The sequence below is a fragment of the Trachurus japonicus genome, chromosome 5 (genome assembly GCF_045865225.1).
Source record: "Trachurus japonicus isolate A0001 chromosome 5, Traja_1.0".
In the NCBI taxonomy this organism is placed as follows: domain Eukaryota; kingdom Metazoa; phylum Chordata; class Actinopteri; order Carangiformes; family Carangidae; genus Trachurus; species Trachurus japonicus.
The window spans coordinates 28,780,628-28,797,151 of NC_140911.1; the positions used below are offsets into that span (position 1 = coordinate 28,780,628).

The following is a 16,524-nucleotide window of genomic DNA, read 5'->3' on the forward strand; positions in this document are numbered from 1 at the left end:
GGGGCTGGGCTGGGGTGGGGTGGGGCTTATGGACTCTATATTCTGGCTCAGACTGGGTTTGTAAAGAGTGGTTCTGACCTGCAGTGTCTGCATGCATCTGCCGGGGGAAAACATAGAAATTGTATGAAAATGAAAAGGAGACTTTTAGAAAAAAAAAAAAATATTATTTGTTTTGTTTTATGGCTGTTCTGTTACCAGAGGCTCAAACTGAGATCCCTTTAAGTTTGTCAAACACAAGAAACTGACCCCCTTTTTTCAAAGATGCGATTCCACGGAGAACCCGCGATGCATGGGAGGAGAAGCATCACATTTCTGCCCCGCTCATCCTCCCCCCGTCCTGTTTGTGACAATCCGCTGGCTGTCAGTCTCTCAGTCTGGCTCAGGCCCATCTCTCGCTGAGTCAGGGGGATCTCAGTCTGGGCGCTCCACCCGCTCTGTGCTGTGCACCTCTAGTGGAAGAAGTTTTGGTCTACTGTTTGCATGACCTGGTTAAATATGTTTACATGAATGATGATCAATTAGTATAAACACACATGATTATTATTACTCTGTTGTATTGAAAAATGATGTAATACTGTAATTTTGAAGCTATATAATGTGAAGTGAGTAACACCAGAAGTAATGTTGTTGACAAAGTACAACACAGCACAGTGGACTTATCATTTGCAGTGACTCTGATGGTCAAGCCTCTACCTGTGACATTTCTCCTGTACTATGTTTATTTACTACGATAATTATCTCTGTCTTTTTTTCTTATTTTCATTTTCATTGTTGCTCATGTAGATTCTCTCAAACTGATACCAGGACACAAGTAGAGAAGATAAACACATATCCCACTTTTAAACAGGTGCCAGGCACAGTACAAAACATGAGAATAATTAAAAAAAATCATTATTGGAAACATCACCTGTCTGACAGTGTGCACGCTCTACATCTGTCCTCCTGAGTAAAAGGACTACAGTACTAAAGCCATACAGTGGGAATGTTTACTGTAGACTCAGATATGTCATCTTCTTTTACATATATGACTCAGATGAAGGATCCTGCAAGAGATTCAACACAGGAATGAGACGACCAGTAGCTAAAGGTACTTTAATCCTGATATTAATCAAACAGTAACATTATTCATGTAGGATATGTCATGACACAATGCTGTATTATTAGTTAGCAACATTTTTGAATTGGAGTGAATTTTGTTGCCCACGTTAAACCAATTCCCTCATCTGTCATTGATACATACAGGTCCATAGTACAGTAACAGGGCAATCACTATGGATTTACATGACTGTAATTGTGGAAAATATGCAAACTGTGTGTGAAGGGCTTCATGTTAACTGTTAGCTAGCCAATGTTGATGACTTTGATAACCTGGTTATTGTTTGGTAATGACCTTCTGTTGAACCTTACCTGGGATTTGTTTCCACTTGACTGTGTTTCCTTCTTTTCTTTTTTTTAAAATTGGTTTTTGATTAGTTTTGTTTTTTAAAAGAAAAAAAGAAGCTTCTTTTACCCATTACAAACACATCTAAATGCATAAAGAAACACATGTATATTATATATATAAATATAAGTATATATTGTATATCCTTTTTTGTAAAAGCTGTTTTGAGCTACAAATGTATGGATGCAATGCATCATGGGTTATTGAACAAGATGTAAGAAAATACAATGATTTGTACCCACAGAGATATGATTGCAGAAAATGAAATAAAACTTCCTTGTCTATGCATTGTGTGTCTGTCATTACACACTATCTGAACTGTGAGATGATATTTACACAGACAACAGTGTACAACAGTATTTTTGACCTGAAAAATACATACAGTACAAAGTTTAGTTTATTTTACATGTTCACTACTTCAGTTCTGTCACTGTTTCTTCTGTTTTCATGCTGAGTGACCAATGTGCAAAACCTATGAATCTATAATGAATCTATGGATATGATGGACACAATGAAGGCATGATGTAATGCACCCTGAACAGTGCTACTGTAAATTTGTGTTAAAATCAGTGAATCAGTTGTATGCAGATTATTCTGTGTTTAGACTTGCTAAAGATAAAAATCAACTCATCTTTTCTGATTCAAACATGTTCTCAAATGACATCCTCATGTCATGTCTTTTCCTCATTTAAAACATTTTTAAAAGTTTGCAAAACTTCTATGAAGTGTTTCCTCAGTTGAGAGTTATACTGTATGTGGGGGAGACCAGGGATGGTTGTAACATGAGTCAGTTGGAACACTTCCAATTCCTCCAATCAGGAACAAGTTAAGAATCACCTGATTCACTCTGTATATGCTCAGTTTAGTCCTGTTTCCATATGTGAAGAAGTAGCACCCTGAGGTAGACACAGACAGTTTTAGAAGGAAAAATCTAATTTTGAGGCATGAACGTATTTTTAAAAAAAAAAAGATTTTAATTTATATTGTGATAGCACTGCCTGCTTTGTAGTTATATTCATCAAACTTAAATCACGGTTATTGTTGTCATAAATTTCATGCAGGTTGTCAGTGCTGATGTTTAGTTGTTAAATGTAAGGTCAGAGTTCATACAAGAGTCTGGTTAGTTGGAACTCGCGAAAAACTGCGCAAAATTTTTGCATGTAAGTCAATGGGACGGGCGGAAAAAAAGAGCGAAAAAGACCAATCATTGGAGTTTAACAAACGTCTACTGCTCAGGCATACTTTCACCTAGAGACTCCATTTAAACTTTAAACAGTAGACACAAGTCTTGTGTATTGGCGTATTACTCCACGTTTTGATAGGTCATATAGTTTTTGATCAATCCATGATCAATGACCATGATCATTTTTGGAGAAATTATGAGATTATAATGGGTGTGTATTGCACGGAATGTTCTTGTCAGCGTGGGTGACATCATCGGTTAGAGTGGGAGAGATGCCAGAAAAACTCCAGATTTTTTCTCTATCCAAACTCCAAACGGCCACAATTTACACTCTACACACATAATTTCGGCCACGGTTGTAGATGAGCTCATCCTTGATCTCTTAATCTGCTCAAAATATCAGAGAGACTTACAGAATTTAAACTCTGAGCCTCTAAGTGCGGCCACGTCTGTCTCTGCTCCTCATTGAGTCCAATACAAATATTTTCTGAGAGAAGCAGAACGGCCTGATGTTTTAAAACTGCCAGCGTCGCCAAAATATTTACTGTAGAAACACCAAATCGTACCGAAAGTCCTTAGAGCAACGTTGATCTGTGTTTTGTTCTGATAGGAGTTACCGTTTTCTCACCCTAAGCCTAAATGTGAGACCAGTGCAGAGGCAGAAAATGGCTCTTTTTCTCCACGTTTCTGTCTGTCTCAGCCTGCGGGGGGCCCCTATCGCCGTGGTAACCTCTTTGATCCTCAGGCCAGAGCTCGTTAACTTCATAAACAATCCACCTGGCGCTCGTTTAAATGTTTATAAACAGAGACACAGCTAAATCAGACTGACACAGGATGCAGCTACTAACTAACTATGTGTCAAGTCAGTCACACACACACACACAGACTCTAGAGCCAGCTTCATGTGATTACAGTCACACACACACACACACACAAACACACACACACCTTCATGTGATTAAAACACAGTTAACGTGCAACAGAATTTAAACTTAAACCATGATTTAATCTGGTTTTAAAGTTAAACCTTGTTGGTGTCAAATGCGTCAAATGCCTCTCGTGGGAGCAGCTGATAGAGTCCCCCCCAGCTGAAAGCAGCCCACCCCACCAGCCAGAGGGTCCAGGACCATAGGGACTGCAGTGGAGGAAGGCTGCCTTAACACCCTGCACAATGGCACCCAGTACACAGAAGTTAGACAGGACCAGTCAGCCCATCACCTGGTCCGTTCAACAAATCAGTTTATGCTACTGTGATTTATGTAGCCTAGTTAAATACTACAGTAATCACCATAGTGTATTGGCAGGAAAGACCATTTAAATCTGTATCAAATATCGATTAATGAATTAATCGATAATTTGCATGTTGGTCTTGGTTAAGTACCACCTTGAAAAAAAAAACAATGTTTTGTTGCTTAAGCTATTCAGTCATTCAATGGTATACTAAAATCCATGTGAAAAAAATGCTTCTCACTGTTCTCAGGTCAAATATTTATATGCGATTAAAATGCAATTAATTGCGATTAATTAATTACAAAGCCTCTAATTAATTAGATTAATTGTTTTAATTGAGTCCTGGCCCTATTACACAAGAGACACACACACACACACACACACACACACACACACACACACACACACACACACACACACACACACAGTTAACCTAATGTGGTTACAGCTCCTCCATATCAGTGCTTATAGAAAGATGATCATGTGTCTGTCTGATCAGCTCTGTCTTCTTGACCTTAAGATCGTGGGTTTGATTCCCATGTTGACAGAGATGGCACAACCGGCAGTAGCCCCGTGGCCCATTCAAAATTTCCCGAGAGGAAATTTTCTAGTTATTACTTATTAATGTTACATCTCACCCCAGAGTGTGTTACAACTAGACTATGGGGTGAATTGTAACATCTCCCTCCTTGTGTTTGAGATGCATCTGTTTGTGTTGCAGAGATAACAGCTAGGCCATTTAATAGCAGACACATGTAACTAGTTTGTATCACATTTTGAACGCAAGATACAGACAAAAGTGTCAAAAACAATCCCTGGTCTCCCCTATATCATGTTGTGATACAATACTGTAAGAGAAATCATATGACAGTAGTATATGACAAATCTAAGCGTACTGATGGATCTACCTCAGCAGTGACAGTGAGTGTGTAAGGGGAAACTGAACGCCCTCTACAGGTTTTTAACAATGAACACTCGAGCTCCAACATTGATGCTTCTCTCCACACTGTCACTTACTCCCACTGGTCCGTTGTGCTGATACAACAGAAGACGTGACGTCTCACATTTGCTTTTCTCCTGCGTCCAGCACCGCTGTCCTCCTCAGCCTCTCCTTCACTCGCAGGAACTCTGGCTCTTCTCCCTCCTGCTCTTTGTCCTCTCTCTCCAGCTGTGGAGAAATAGGAAAAAAAGAGAAAGAATATAAGGAATAAGGAGATCTGTAGTCATTACAACCAGTGGTGTAATTTGAATGTATATAATTTGAGGTACTTTAGTATTACTATTGCAGGGTTTTATTCTTTATACCCAAAACATCTGCTTAGATTGCAAAATGCTAAACCTACAGTATATGGAATATAATTTATCATATTCCTGTCACAAAAATATGAGTATACCCCCACTGTCATTAATACCTATAACATCTACACAATCCATGGTTCTTAAAAAGATATAAATGCTCTGATAAAGAGCAGAAATATCATCTATCTTTAAGCTCATATTGAAGTGTATCTGATCAGAGAAGGCATTGATACATAAAGTATGTCTCCTGCAGATGAATGGATGAACTGGTCAGAAACTATAGCTGCACTGCCCTCTGCTGGCCAACCATGGAACATTGTACTAATCATAATGTACAAGACTCATTTCAAACTGTGTAAATTCCACATATTTTCACAAGAAGAAATGACATACGCTCTCTAAATAGACATTTAATTCACAATGTCTTCCTACACAGATGGTTATTTGGTGCAACATGTGTCCGTACCGTCTCCAGCCTATGATGTCGTCTCAGCAGCTCCTGTTGCAGAGGTGATCTGTTCCTCTTGGCCTCCTCCTGCTCTCTGCTCACTCTCTTCTTTTGCTCCCATTTCCTCTTTTCCAGAACTTGCTGGAGTTCACTTTTCCCCTCCTGACCCACTCTCCTGACAGAAACACAAAGACTTATATTATGATCTATATACCAACAATACAGCTGAATGACAGGCGGCGTCCGTCCAACCTGTTGTGGCTCAGCCGCAGCTCTTTGTGGAGCTCCTGGTGGCTCTTTGAGGTGGTTAGAGGACTCAGAGGTTTTCTGGGTCTGATGAGGTTAACAGTCTCCTCCTCACGCTGTAGTTGACATGGAGAGACCTGAAGCTTTGGGCGCTGGTCTTCCTGTTCAGTCTGGTGTGCCTGCATCACTGAGGCTGAAGGGGAAAAACACACCAACATGCAACAGATATACATCTACTGAGCTGATGTGATGTTTGTCTCTGGACAGTTGGTCTCACAGATCTATACTACCTGCAAACAGATAGAACAATAGAGTTTTCAGACAGTTGCATTTATAGACTTAACTCCAAGGGCTTTTCAAAAACAAACGTGACAAAAATGCATCAAGGTCAAAAATAATCAATAAAAGACTAAATCCAGTTCAGAGCAGAAGAGATTCAATTAAATTCTCTTTTTTTGTAGCTGCATTTCATGGTGTCACACTCCGATAGCCAGGGTGTGTTTGGTTTTATTGTGTGAGAATATTTGTGCATGGAGTCACACAGGATACTGGTTTCAGACCAGCTGCCTACAGTAAAACTTTATTAGTTTATTATAGATCCCCATTTGTCACTGCCTTAGCAGCGACTTTCCACAGGGTCCACAGTTACAATATTAAAGGGATAGTTCAACATTTTGACAAATTGACCCATTGCCATAATCCCTGTAGTTTTAGGAGTAGGTTTGTTACCTTTAATTGTTGGTGCAAGCTGTTTTTAGAACGGCGAAGCAGAGACGCAAGCTGCTCAGAGCTAATTGGATTTCTTGGTTTCCCTCATCAAACTCATCAAATCACACACATACAACACATACAATAACACAATCCAACAACTCCAAAACGCTCTGGTGGACAAGTTGTGACCTGCACATTCACTACGCTATGAGATAATAATGGAACGTTACCAGACAGATTTGTTTTTGAGGCAAATACAGAGACTGCTTGCTGAAAAACTGCTCCTACGGGAACGTGCATCAGCGGTTTTGCATGAATTTACCTTGAAAACAACTCGTAACGTTCCGTTATTATCTCATAGCGTGGTGAATGTGCAGGTCACAGCTTGTACATGAGAGCATTTTGGAGTTGTTGGATTGTGTATTTGATGAGTTTGATGAGGGAAACCAAGATATTCCATGAGCTCCGTAGCGTAGCTCTGAGCCAGCTCGTGGCTCTGCTCTGCCGTTCTAAAAGTAGCTTGCACCCACAATTACAGGTAATGAACTTACTGCTAAAACTATAGGGATTATGGCAATGGGCAAATTTTCCAAATGTGGAACTATCCCTTTTAAAGTTCATAACTCAATCTGAATAAACATACACATACAATGAATACACAGATGCTTGCATACATGTTCAAATATTTAACAAAGACAATTATCCTGAACCAAGCAAGCCAAATGGGTCATGCGTTAAAGCAACTGTAGTATATTATCCACCTAAACTCTTTTCTTTATTGTTTTGTATTATCTTATGTTCTTCTTTGTGTATTTTCTAGAGTAAAGAAATGTGTAGACTAATGCCCTGCTTCACAGGTTCTATATTTAGCCCAGAAAGAATCTGTCTTGTCATGTATTCAGAGACATGTGTTTCTTGTCTATTACCCTTCTTTGGTGGGTCATAGTTTCTGGGGATACTGGACACTATCTATTCTTAAGTTAGCTTGGTCAAGAGGTTAAATGTCAGAAAGCTAAGGATAAATTCTGTTTTTAGATCCTGTCTTTGTCTGATCATCCTGGTCAAACATATCCTTATATTGGAAACAGGTGGAGTTTTAGAAAACATATATAAGGTTTGAGGTTTCAGGCCAAGAGAGAGTCATCTCAATTCTTGGCACCAGAGATGCTCCACGATTCGGCATTTTTGTACACTGTTCTTCTTCTTGTAATAAACTCTTTTTGAATGCAAGAAAAGACGTGTCGGCGGTGATTCCTCCTCTTCATCAACACATCAATATACCACACAACAACAACCACAAACAACACAACAAACAGTGCTACCTAATGCCACTGAACATGGATGCATCATTTCACATCTGTGGAGGCCCGTTCAAGTGTTTCTATTCAAACTTTGTAGAAACACTAGAACTATATTCCCATTAAGCTGGTTTGCTCTTCCTATGGCCCAGCCTGTCCACCAGAAGCTGCATTCATCAGCTCTTGTTAACTGACTGATTCCATTTCCATGTTTTCCCATATTCTGTGTTGTAAACTGTTTTCTTGTCTGTCCCGTCTGCCCGTCCTGGGTGAGGGATCCCTCCTCTGTCTCTCACCCTGAGCTTTCTCCTGTTTTTTCTATGGAGTTTTTCCTCAGAGGATGTGAGAGTCTAAGGGCAGAGGATGTTGTTATGATGCTGTGTAAAGCCCTTTGAGACTTAAAATGGGCTATACAAATGAACTTGCACTGCCTTTGAACTAGAGGCACAAAGTCTGAGTCTGCATTTTAACACACAAGACTTGCAGGCTAAAATGTCACGTTCAGGATGTTTTATTACCGTAACACCTCTCACTTCATTACCACACCCTGGCTCGCCTTTATTTATTCTTTTATTAGAGCAGAGCAAATAGAAAACGTTGGTGCAGCGAATACTCGACAGCATCTCTGCTGCCTCCTCTCAGTTTGTTCCCTGAGTCACACAAACGGACCAAAAGAGGCCAAGCTGCCTCTTTATGATGATAATGATAGACTGAATGGCTCAGTAACTGCGCTGCCTCACGGCTAAAAATCAAAACTGCAGAAGACTGTTGTCATATTAGACCCATTACAAAACTCCACGAGTGTGATGATGGCTCATGCTGTCGACCTGCAAAAGGGCAACGACGAGATTTCTCACCTGACCCGTTTAGGTGTGTCTCCCTTCTGTCTGGGCAAAGTTGGAGATCTCTCTGTCAAGTCAAAGCAGATCATTGTAGCTCTGATGAATATTAAATACACAGACAGATAGATGGAGACAGTCAGGTCAAATACACAAAGCTGTATTACAGCATTGACGCACAAATGAACTGTCATGTCCTGTTCCACATGTCCAGTGAAGCAGCAGAGGCTCTCGCTGCAGAGATGGAGGGCTGCCACCTCATTAATGACAGGATCAAACAAAACGCACTTTGATTCCCACTGAGCTCCTCATTTGTTGGAGTTCGAGCAGAATGAATAGTCGTCAACACAAGAATTCTTCCACTGATTAAATACTTCATGAATATGCAGGAAAATAGCGTGGGTACAACAGAATGTTTCCTCACAGCGTTATCCACACTATCTTTTCAACAACAACATGGAATACATTAAAAACATGGCAAAAATATGTACAAAAACAACACGTAATAGAAAAAAACAAGATAACAGTGAATGGTTATGCTGAAGGAATAAGAACTGCATGTGGCATTTTAAATGACAACTCTGCTGCCAGCTGCTGTTTGGTTGATGAGGGGAGAGTCCTGCTGTTTGGCTAAATCTCGCACTGTGGATATTGTGCAGAGAAGAATTAATAGGACATGACGGGATAAACAGTCTCCAAGGCCCACTCTGCACTGTTGGCAAAGCCTTTTCTTCCTTTCTTTCTTTCTCTCTCTCTTTTGAGATGGATAGAGAGCTGCATTTGGTTCAAGAATTCACCAGCTTTAGGAAGAAATAACACTGTGTGTCATGGTACATTTTGTTGCCTAAGCACAAATTAGTTGTTTTTAACTGTGAGCATGAATCATTAATTAACTCAACTCAACACTAAGAGAAAAAGCAGTGACATTAATTATATACAAATAATGTATTGTTGTATGAAGACAGGTGATTCACTAATATTGTGCTTTTTCATGGTTACTCTTCTCCTAGCTTTCCCAAGCACACGGTGCATCAAGAAAAGTGGCGTGTCAGCTGTTTCCCTCATAAGATGCATCTGCTGGTTCCCTCTTGTAATATGAAAAACAGACAGACACATAATAAGAATTAAGATTTAAAAAAAGAAAGTCTGATCTCTTACCTTCTTTCCATAGGTGACTCCCATGTCCTCAATCTGTCCTGAGTCAGATTTCTGCACAGACACCCCCGGCCTCAGAGTGAACAGAGTTTCGACAATTACTCAAAGAGTCATTTGAGGTTACTGTGTGCGTATGTGTGTGTTTGTGTGTTTGTGTGTGTGTGTGTGTGTGTGTGTGTGTGTGTGTGTGTGTGTGTGTGTGTGTGTGTGTGTGTGTGCGTGCGCTCCAGCAGTGAAGTAATCTGTGCAGTGTTTGGACCAATGATGATGCTCCCAGGGAAGTGGCAACCAAGTGGAAGACAAACCATGGAGAACAGGCTAAAAGTGCTGGGAGAATATTCAGTGCACAGTCAGCAGCAGTGGTGGAAAGTAACTAAGTACATTTACTCAAGTAGGGGAGACCGAGGGATGGTTGTAACACTTTTTGTCTCAGCTTCTATAACTTTTGGAGTGTTCATGGTAGGGCTCTCAAATTATGATACAGAATCCCCTCACTGTCCACTACAAATACTGTAGCAGTGCCTTGAGCTTCCTAAACTATATAAAAGAATTCACTATTTGATATCAAATGCAAGGAGTGCCACTGTTACAACCTACCCCACTACCAGGGTAAGTAAGACAACCTAGGGTCAATTGTAACAGTGAGATTGAAAACTAACTGAAACACACCACAAAACATGCATCTATGTAAGTTTATTGTGCATGTTCCAACACTAAAGCATCTTCCTAATGGTTCAGTATGAACAAAAAGAACTCATCACTGACAGTTAACAGTGACCGTGTGGATCCTAACGTGAGAAAGCTGTCTTAAAGAACATATTGTGATAATACCAATGAAGGGTGAACATGTATGGAAACCTTCAGCAGGAAGTCAGAAGCAGATCATAATCTGTATAAAATTCCAGGAAAGATGATGACACATAATAAAACAACAAAGATAGATAGACAGATAAATTTATGTCTGTCACAAGTGACAGTGTCTTTGACAGGCTCGTAAGAAACAAACAAACATTAACCATCCCCACCCCTGTCAGCCATTGTCTGACCAGCTGTACCAGCATGGTGGTTGGAAATACTTAACAATGTTGAAATGCCTCACATTTCACCTAGGAACCTGCTCTTTCATATCATACAAGTTACCTAACTAAAACCTCACTGGTATTGATGCTAGTCAAAAATTTAGACTTGGTCCAAAAGATTCGTTTCTGATCTAAAAAATGTTTTTTGGCTGTAAAACCTACACACTTCTTCATACAGCATGCACATGCAATGTCAGGGAGTAAGTGGGTACACATGATATTGAACACATAACTCTAATGTTATCCCTTGTTCGAGAAAGTGATGCTGTTAACCATCCCTTTGTTACAACATCCCCGGTCTTGAATGCATGGAACCTCTTTTCATCATATGAGGGCTCTAATTAACATAGGTTACATTAATTATAAGAATAAGATTTTAGTCAGACAGATCACAATAAATATTTTTTTATTTTTTACGTGTACATTAGTCCATCTGCATCACACTTATTAAATCACCCCCTGCCACTGTTTCATATGTTTCTCTTTTTTTTATTTTTTTGAAGATGGGGGGACACTACAGGTGAATAGGGTAAAAAATTTAACTAACAGATATCACCATGAAACTTCCCAAGTTTATCACTTACATTAAGACAAATATTTTTTGTATTACAAGTTTTGTCAAATGTTATGTTTAAATATGTAAATGAGGCAATATCTAATGAAATATGTGCTAATTTGCATACATTTCCAACAGAAATCTGAACTATGGATGAAGCCCCTTTCAAAATTGTTGTTTTATTTTGTTGACATATTAGAGTCAGAAGTTTTTACAGAGGGGATTTTGGATATCTCTTTTTATTACTTTGTAAATGAGAAAATACTGTCACCAGCCCTAAAAATCTTTTAGTTTCACCCTGTTTTTAGGAATAAAATGTTGTATAAATCAGGTTGTAAATTATATATCAACAATCCCCTGTGTAAAAACCTTCAGAATATAGACAGGAATAAAACTGGAAGGTTTGGTGTCTGTAAGTGCTGCTGAAGTGGAGATTTCTAGCTCAGAGTCTGAGGAAAAACTCAAAAACGGTACTGTAAAATTCCATAGATTGTTAATGTAAATCATACTTTTACAATTGGTTACTTGCAGGTATGGGGGAAACAACAATTTTTGGAACCACATCATTGTTCAGGAGAAAAAGGGCTTTACAATGATACCTGACGTGACATGGGTCAGACAACAGGCACAGCACAGTATGTCACAGTAGCATGTTAACTTTTGGTGAAATCTAGTGACGACAGAAGACAAAATTAGGAAAACAACCACCGTAGTGTGGATTTTCTACCATTTCTTTTGACTTTTATGAAAGAAGACATGTTAAGGAAGAAAAATAGCCCAAAATCTCAAAATTGATCAGTGCATGAAAAAACTGTGTTTTGCCTGTAGTGCCTCACTTAACAGCGTGTCATGTTAAGTCTAGGGCTGTCAGAGTTAACGCGTTAATCGCGATGAGATTAATTAAAAAAATTAACGCGATTAAATTTTTTAATCGCGGCCCATTTTGTCCTCTGTCTGCTGGACTGGAGGACTGGAGTGTGGGACCTCCAGTCCAGTAGGTGGCGGTAAGGCACCTTCAAGTTAAATATACACAGTCTAACATATATCCACAGCTCCATCCATTGATTTTTTGATGGCTTTGTTGTCAACAAATGCACATGGCCAGGCAGAGGCGTAGCAAAGTAAAGGGCAATTTCCACTGGATGCAATTCGTTTCAATTCTGTGTGAGTTTCATGCATCATGTGTTATGATTAGGTAGGCCTACTAGGTCTGGTCTAAAAGTTGTTTGTCTAGAGATTATAACACTTTGGAGTGTTGAAAGTCCAAAGCGCCATATATAATATTTTTAATAGAGATTAATCGCGAGTTAACTATGGAAAAAATGCGATTAATCGCGATTAAAAAAATTAATCGTTTGACAGCCCTAGTTAAGTCACATCATGAAGTAACCAAAATCACACTAGCACACATTTGAAATATTTATTTATGCCCACATAAAGAAAAGTACAAGGGTTCCTGCACTAGGGACATAAATACTGCCAGTGCAGTTGACAAGTTGACAACAGGAGTCGGTCAGACACACAGCGCCTGGGCGGCTGAACACAGTTACATACATGATGACCTACAGGTCAGATAGAAAGCAGACATCATTCAAGGATACAGAAAACGTCTCCTCCATACTGAGCGGCTTCCAATAATAGCTGATACTGAGCAGTACCTCGCTAACTGTTCAGCTATAGGCCATCTGAAGGCCCCTCACAACCAACTTGTGCACATGCCTCAGACTACCAAATATAAAAACTAAAAGTTTACATTTGTAGCCTAGCTGAGAGACGGTCTGCTTCAGCTGCTGATATTTTAGCACTTTGGTTAGAAAGGTCTCTTCAAGGCTGTGATCAAAGGTACAGCCGACCTCCACAATGAACACCTCATTTTTTTCATTAACAATAACAACAGCACACACACACACACACGCGCGCGCGCACGCACGCACACACACACACACACACACACACACACACACACACACACACACACACACACACACACACACACACACACATAGTTTTTATAATACCGGTATACAGAGGAAGACCATACAACACAGTTTTCAGTTGAAGGTCTTTAAGAAAGCTCACAGGTCATTAGAACAGACATTTAGTCCAAGTGATTTCCTGCAATCCATTGCATCAGTTTGAATCTAGAGGTTCTTCGCCGCCGTTTCTTGGGAGGCAGCCGTTCACCTCCACCATATCCGGCCATCCTTCGTAAACGTTGCTGTTTACATCATTAGCTAGATGCTGTCAGGTGAAAAGGGGAGAAGGCATTTCATTTCCCATCAGTTGTCATGCGTTTTCACTTCTGGTATTTTTTAAAATAGATGGTCTCTACTGATGCAAATAGAGAAAAAAAAGAACAAAAAACAGCTGCAAACAGGATCACTAACCTTCTCAAAGCGGCTTTTAGTGTTTGATCCAACTCTCCCTGTGAATACCCAGCTGTCTCTGGTTTTCACAGAGCTGACCAACGTGCTCCCCATTTTCACAAACATCTCCTTTACTTCGTCTGACAGTCTGCCACAAAAGGAACGGTGAGGGTCACAATTGTGTGATATGAAATCATTCTAAGCAGTTGAATCACTGAGGGCTGGACTTACTTTGGTGCCACATCATTATATGATGCAACCAAAACAATGGTGTCAGGTTTGAGCTCTTTCAGGTATTTCAGTGTGTCCTCTGGACCTTTTGTAGAGTGATTAAGAATAAGAATTATAATGAAATGAAATAATTTCAATATACTTCAATTAAAAAGATTGAAATATAAAAACCAACTAACAACAACAAAGAAGACTTACTTCCTTCAAGAAACCCAAATTTTTCCACAGCTCCAGTTTTACCTGAGAATGAAAAGAAAAATATCTTAAGGTTATAGCTGTTTGGGAGCTTTGATCATTAGATGAAGTAACGATTAATCCATCAATCGCTGGTAAAAAAGAAAAAAAAAAAAGAAAAAAAAACCTACTGGTTATTTCTCCAACCAATCAGACAACTTGTTACATCCCTCAGCCAGTTGGGATTGTTTACCTGGTTTGACCAGCACTGATGTCTCTGTGTACACAGAGAGGCTGAATGGCTCAGTTAATCAAAAAGCTAATGAGCAACTAGAAAAAAAATCTAAATTGAAGAGGAAATCCACACATGTATTCCCTTTAAAAAAAAAAAAAAAAAAAAAACGTCTATTTTTCAAATTATTTATTCATGAATAAATTCATGCATTTACAATGCTTTTGTAAATCAATTTTAAATATTCAGTAGGCTATTTAATCATGGATTAATAACAGATTCATATGTCATGAATTTAAAAGAAATCCAAATAAAGCTTATTAAATTGTAAAACCATGGATGCTTAATTCTTCTTCCCGTGACATCATTTGTCCTCCATACTCTTGTGAGCTTCTTTTTTTGTTTTCAAAGACAAATTGTTGAAGTGCAGGTTCTGTCACAGAACTATGTGAATATAAATCCAGGAGATTTTAAAGTAGTCACACAGCTTTCTTAGTGGGTGTGTAGCCTGCTGTCAATGGGCCTGCAACATCGGCCAGAATCTGATTCCACTATGCTACAGAGGAAGAGGATTACGGCCACTGTCAAAAGTCTGAGTCAGAATTCACACTTTAAATTGTCAGAATTTTGAAATTAAAGTGAGAATTCTGATTTTAGTGTGGTTTAATCTCAGAATTTTGAGAAGAAGGTCAGAATTCTGACCTTTTCTCAGAATTCTGACTTTAAACTGTCAGAATTCTGAGAAAAAAGTCAGAAACCTCTCTCTCTCAATTATTATTATTATTATTTTTTTTTTACAGTGGCACTAATTATCTTCCGTACGTACTCAGAGTTACAGGAGTCAGATTTTTTTGATGGGGAGTTGCCAGGACGCACCGACAGTGCACCGAACCACGCCCCCTTGGAGCAAGTTTTGTTTTTTTGTTTTTTTTACCACACACTAGTGTTTTATCAGATCTACTGCTGGGAAGAGTACTAGAGTATTTTACTCACCATTAATTGCCACAATGTTCAGTCCTTGTGCAATGTTATTCAGCGTGTGGCTCATGATGCTAAGGAGACAGAACAGAGAGCTTTAGTTTCCCTTCGCAGTCTTCATCCTCCTTAATGTTGGTACCGGGACAGTGACACATACATTTTGTCATCGAAACAGATCTTCGGTCCGACAATATTAGCTGTTCCACTCCTGATGTGTATTGTAAAGTCATCATATGAGCACGCTGAGGACACGCCGCACTTCGGCTTGGGTATATGTGTATCTGCCTTCGAGTCTGAAAGTGCAGATAAGAGACAGGCTCAAGAAATAAGCCCATATTGCAGGAGAGTGATCACATATGCACACTGTTATGTGAAATGTTAGTTCTGGGAGAAAATGACTATATGTAGGCTGAATACTGAACATGTGTGACTCACCTCTTATAAACGGTAGTTTCTTTGGATCTAGACCATAGTATGCTGAAAGGAAAGAGAGGGGACAGTAGAATATCATATTGACCAGAATATGAATAAGAAGACATAACTCAGGATGTAAGATCTATTGAGAGGGGAGAAAACAAGATCTCACCAAGAACACTGGTTGTTCTCCTCTGAACATCAAATAGATTCATGGAGATCATCCAGGTTATAAAGACCACAGCAAACACAGCCGCAACGTACACAACAGCTGTGGACCACAAAGAGATTAGAGACAAATACATCCATGCAACCTACACAATATAATTATATAGTAAAATCTCACCTTGTTGTTTCATATCTGCAACACCCAGGAGACCTGCTGTCAAATCCTAAAAGGAAGAGCTCTGAAATCCACCTGAAGTCAACGGCAAACACATATCACACATCCGTGGACATGTGCCTAATTATTACCTAGCTTTAAAACTTGTGGGTGAGGCCTGGTTATGTTAAATATGTGGCTATGTGAAAAAAAAAAGAGGACGTGGCATGTGGATGAACACGCCCACTGTGGATTGACAGATCCTGCTGCTCTGGTCTGTGAATCCAGACGGGCTGGTATAAAACAGATACTAGGTAGGGAA

At 39.4% G+C, this 16,524-nt stretch overlaps 2 protein-coding genes across 2 annotated transcripts; both read right to left on the minus strand.

The window, feature by feature from the left end:
• Positions 1 to 4,840: 4,840 nt before the first annotated feature.
• On the minus strand, positions 4,841 to 8,787 carry LOC146987824 (actin-associated protein FAM107A). The gene is made up of 4 exons (XM_085778087.1): positions 8,714 to 8,787; positions 5,854 to 6,040; positions 5,620 to 5,776; positions 4,841 to 5,022 (listed from the first exon to the last, which is right to left on the minus strand). Exons 2-4 carry the CDS (start codon positions 6,030 to 6,032, stop codon positions 4,915 to 4,917), a joined length of 444 nt encoding a protein of 147 aa, XP_085634213.1. The 5' UTR covers positions 6,033 to 6,040; positions 8,714 to 8,787; the 3' UTR covers positions 4,841 to 4,914.
• Positions 8,788 to 13,615: 4,828 nt separating this feature from the next.
• On the minus strand, positions 13,616 to 16,239 carry LOC146987825 (protein FAM3C). The gene is made up of 8 exons (XM_085777942.1): positions 16,227 to 16,239; positions 16,053 to 16,151; positions 15,624 to 15,747; positions 15,482 to 15,540; positions 14,281 to 14,322; positions 14,083 to 14,167; positions 13,873 to 13,999; positions 13,616 to 13,726 (listed from the first exon to the last, which is right to left on the minus strand). Exons 1-8 carry the CDS (start codon positions 16,237 to 16,239, stop codon positions 13,616 to 13,618), a joined length of 660 nt encoding a protein of 219 aa, XP_085634068.1.
• Positions 16,240 to 16,524: the final 285 nt, after the last annotated feature.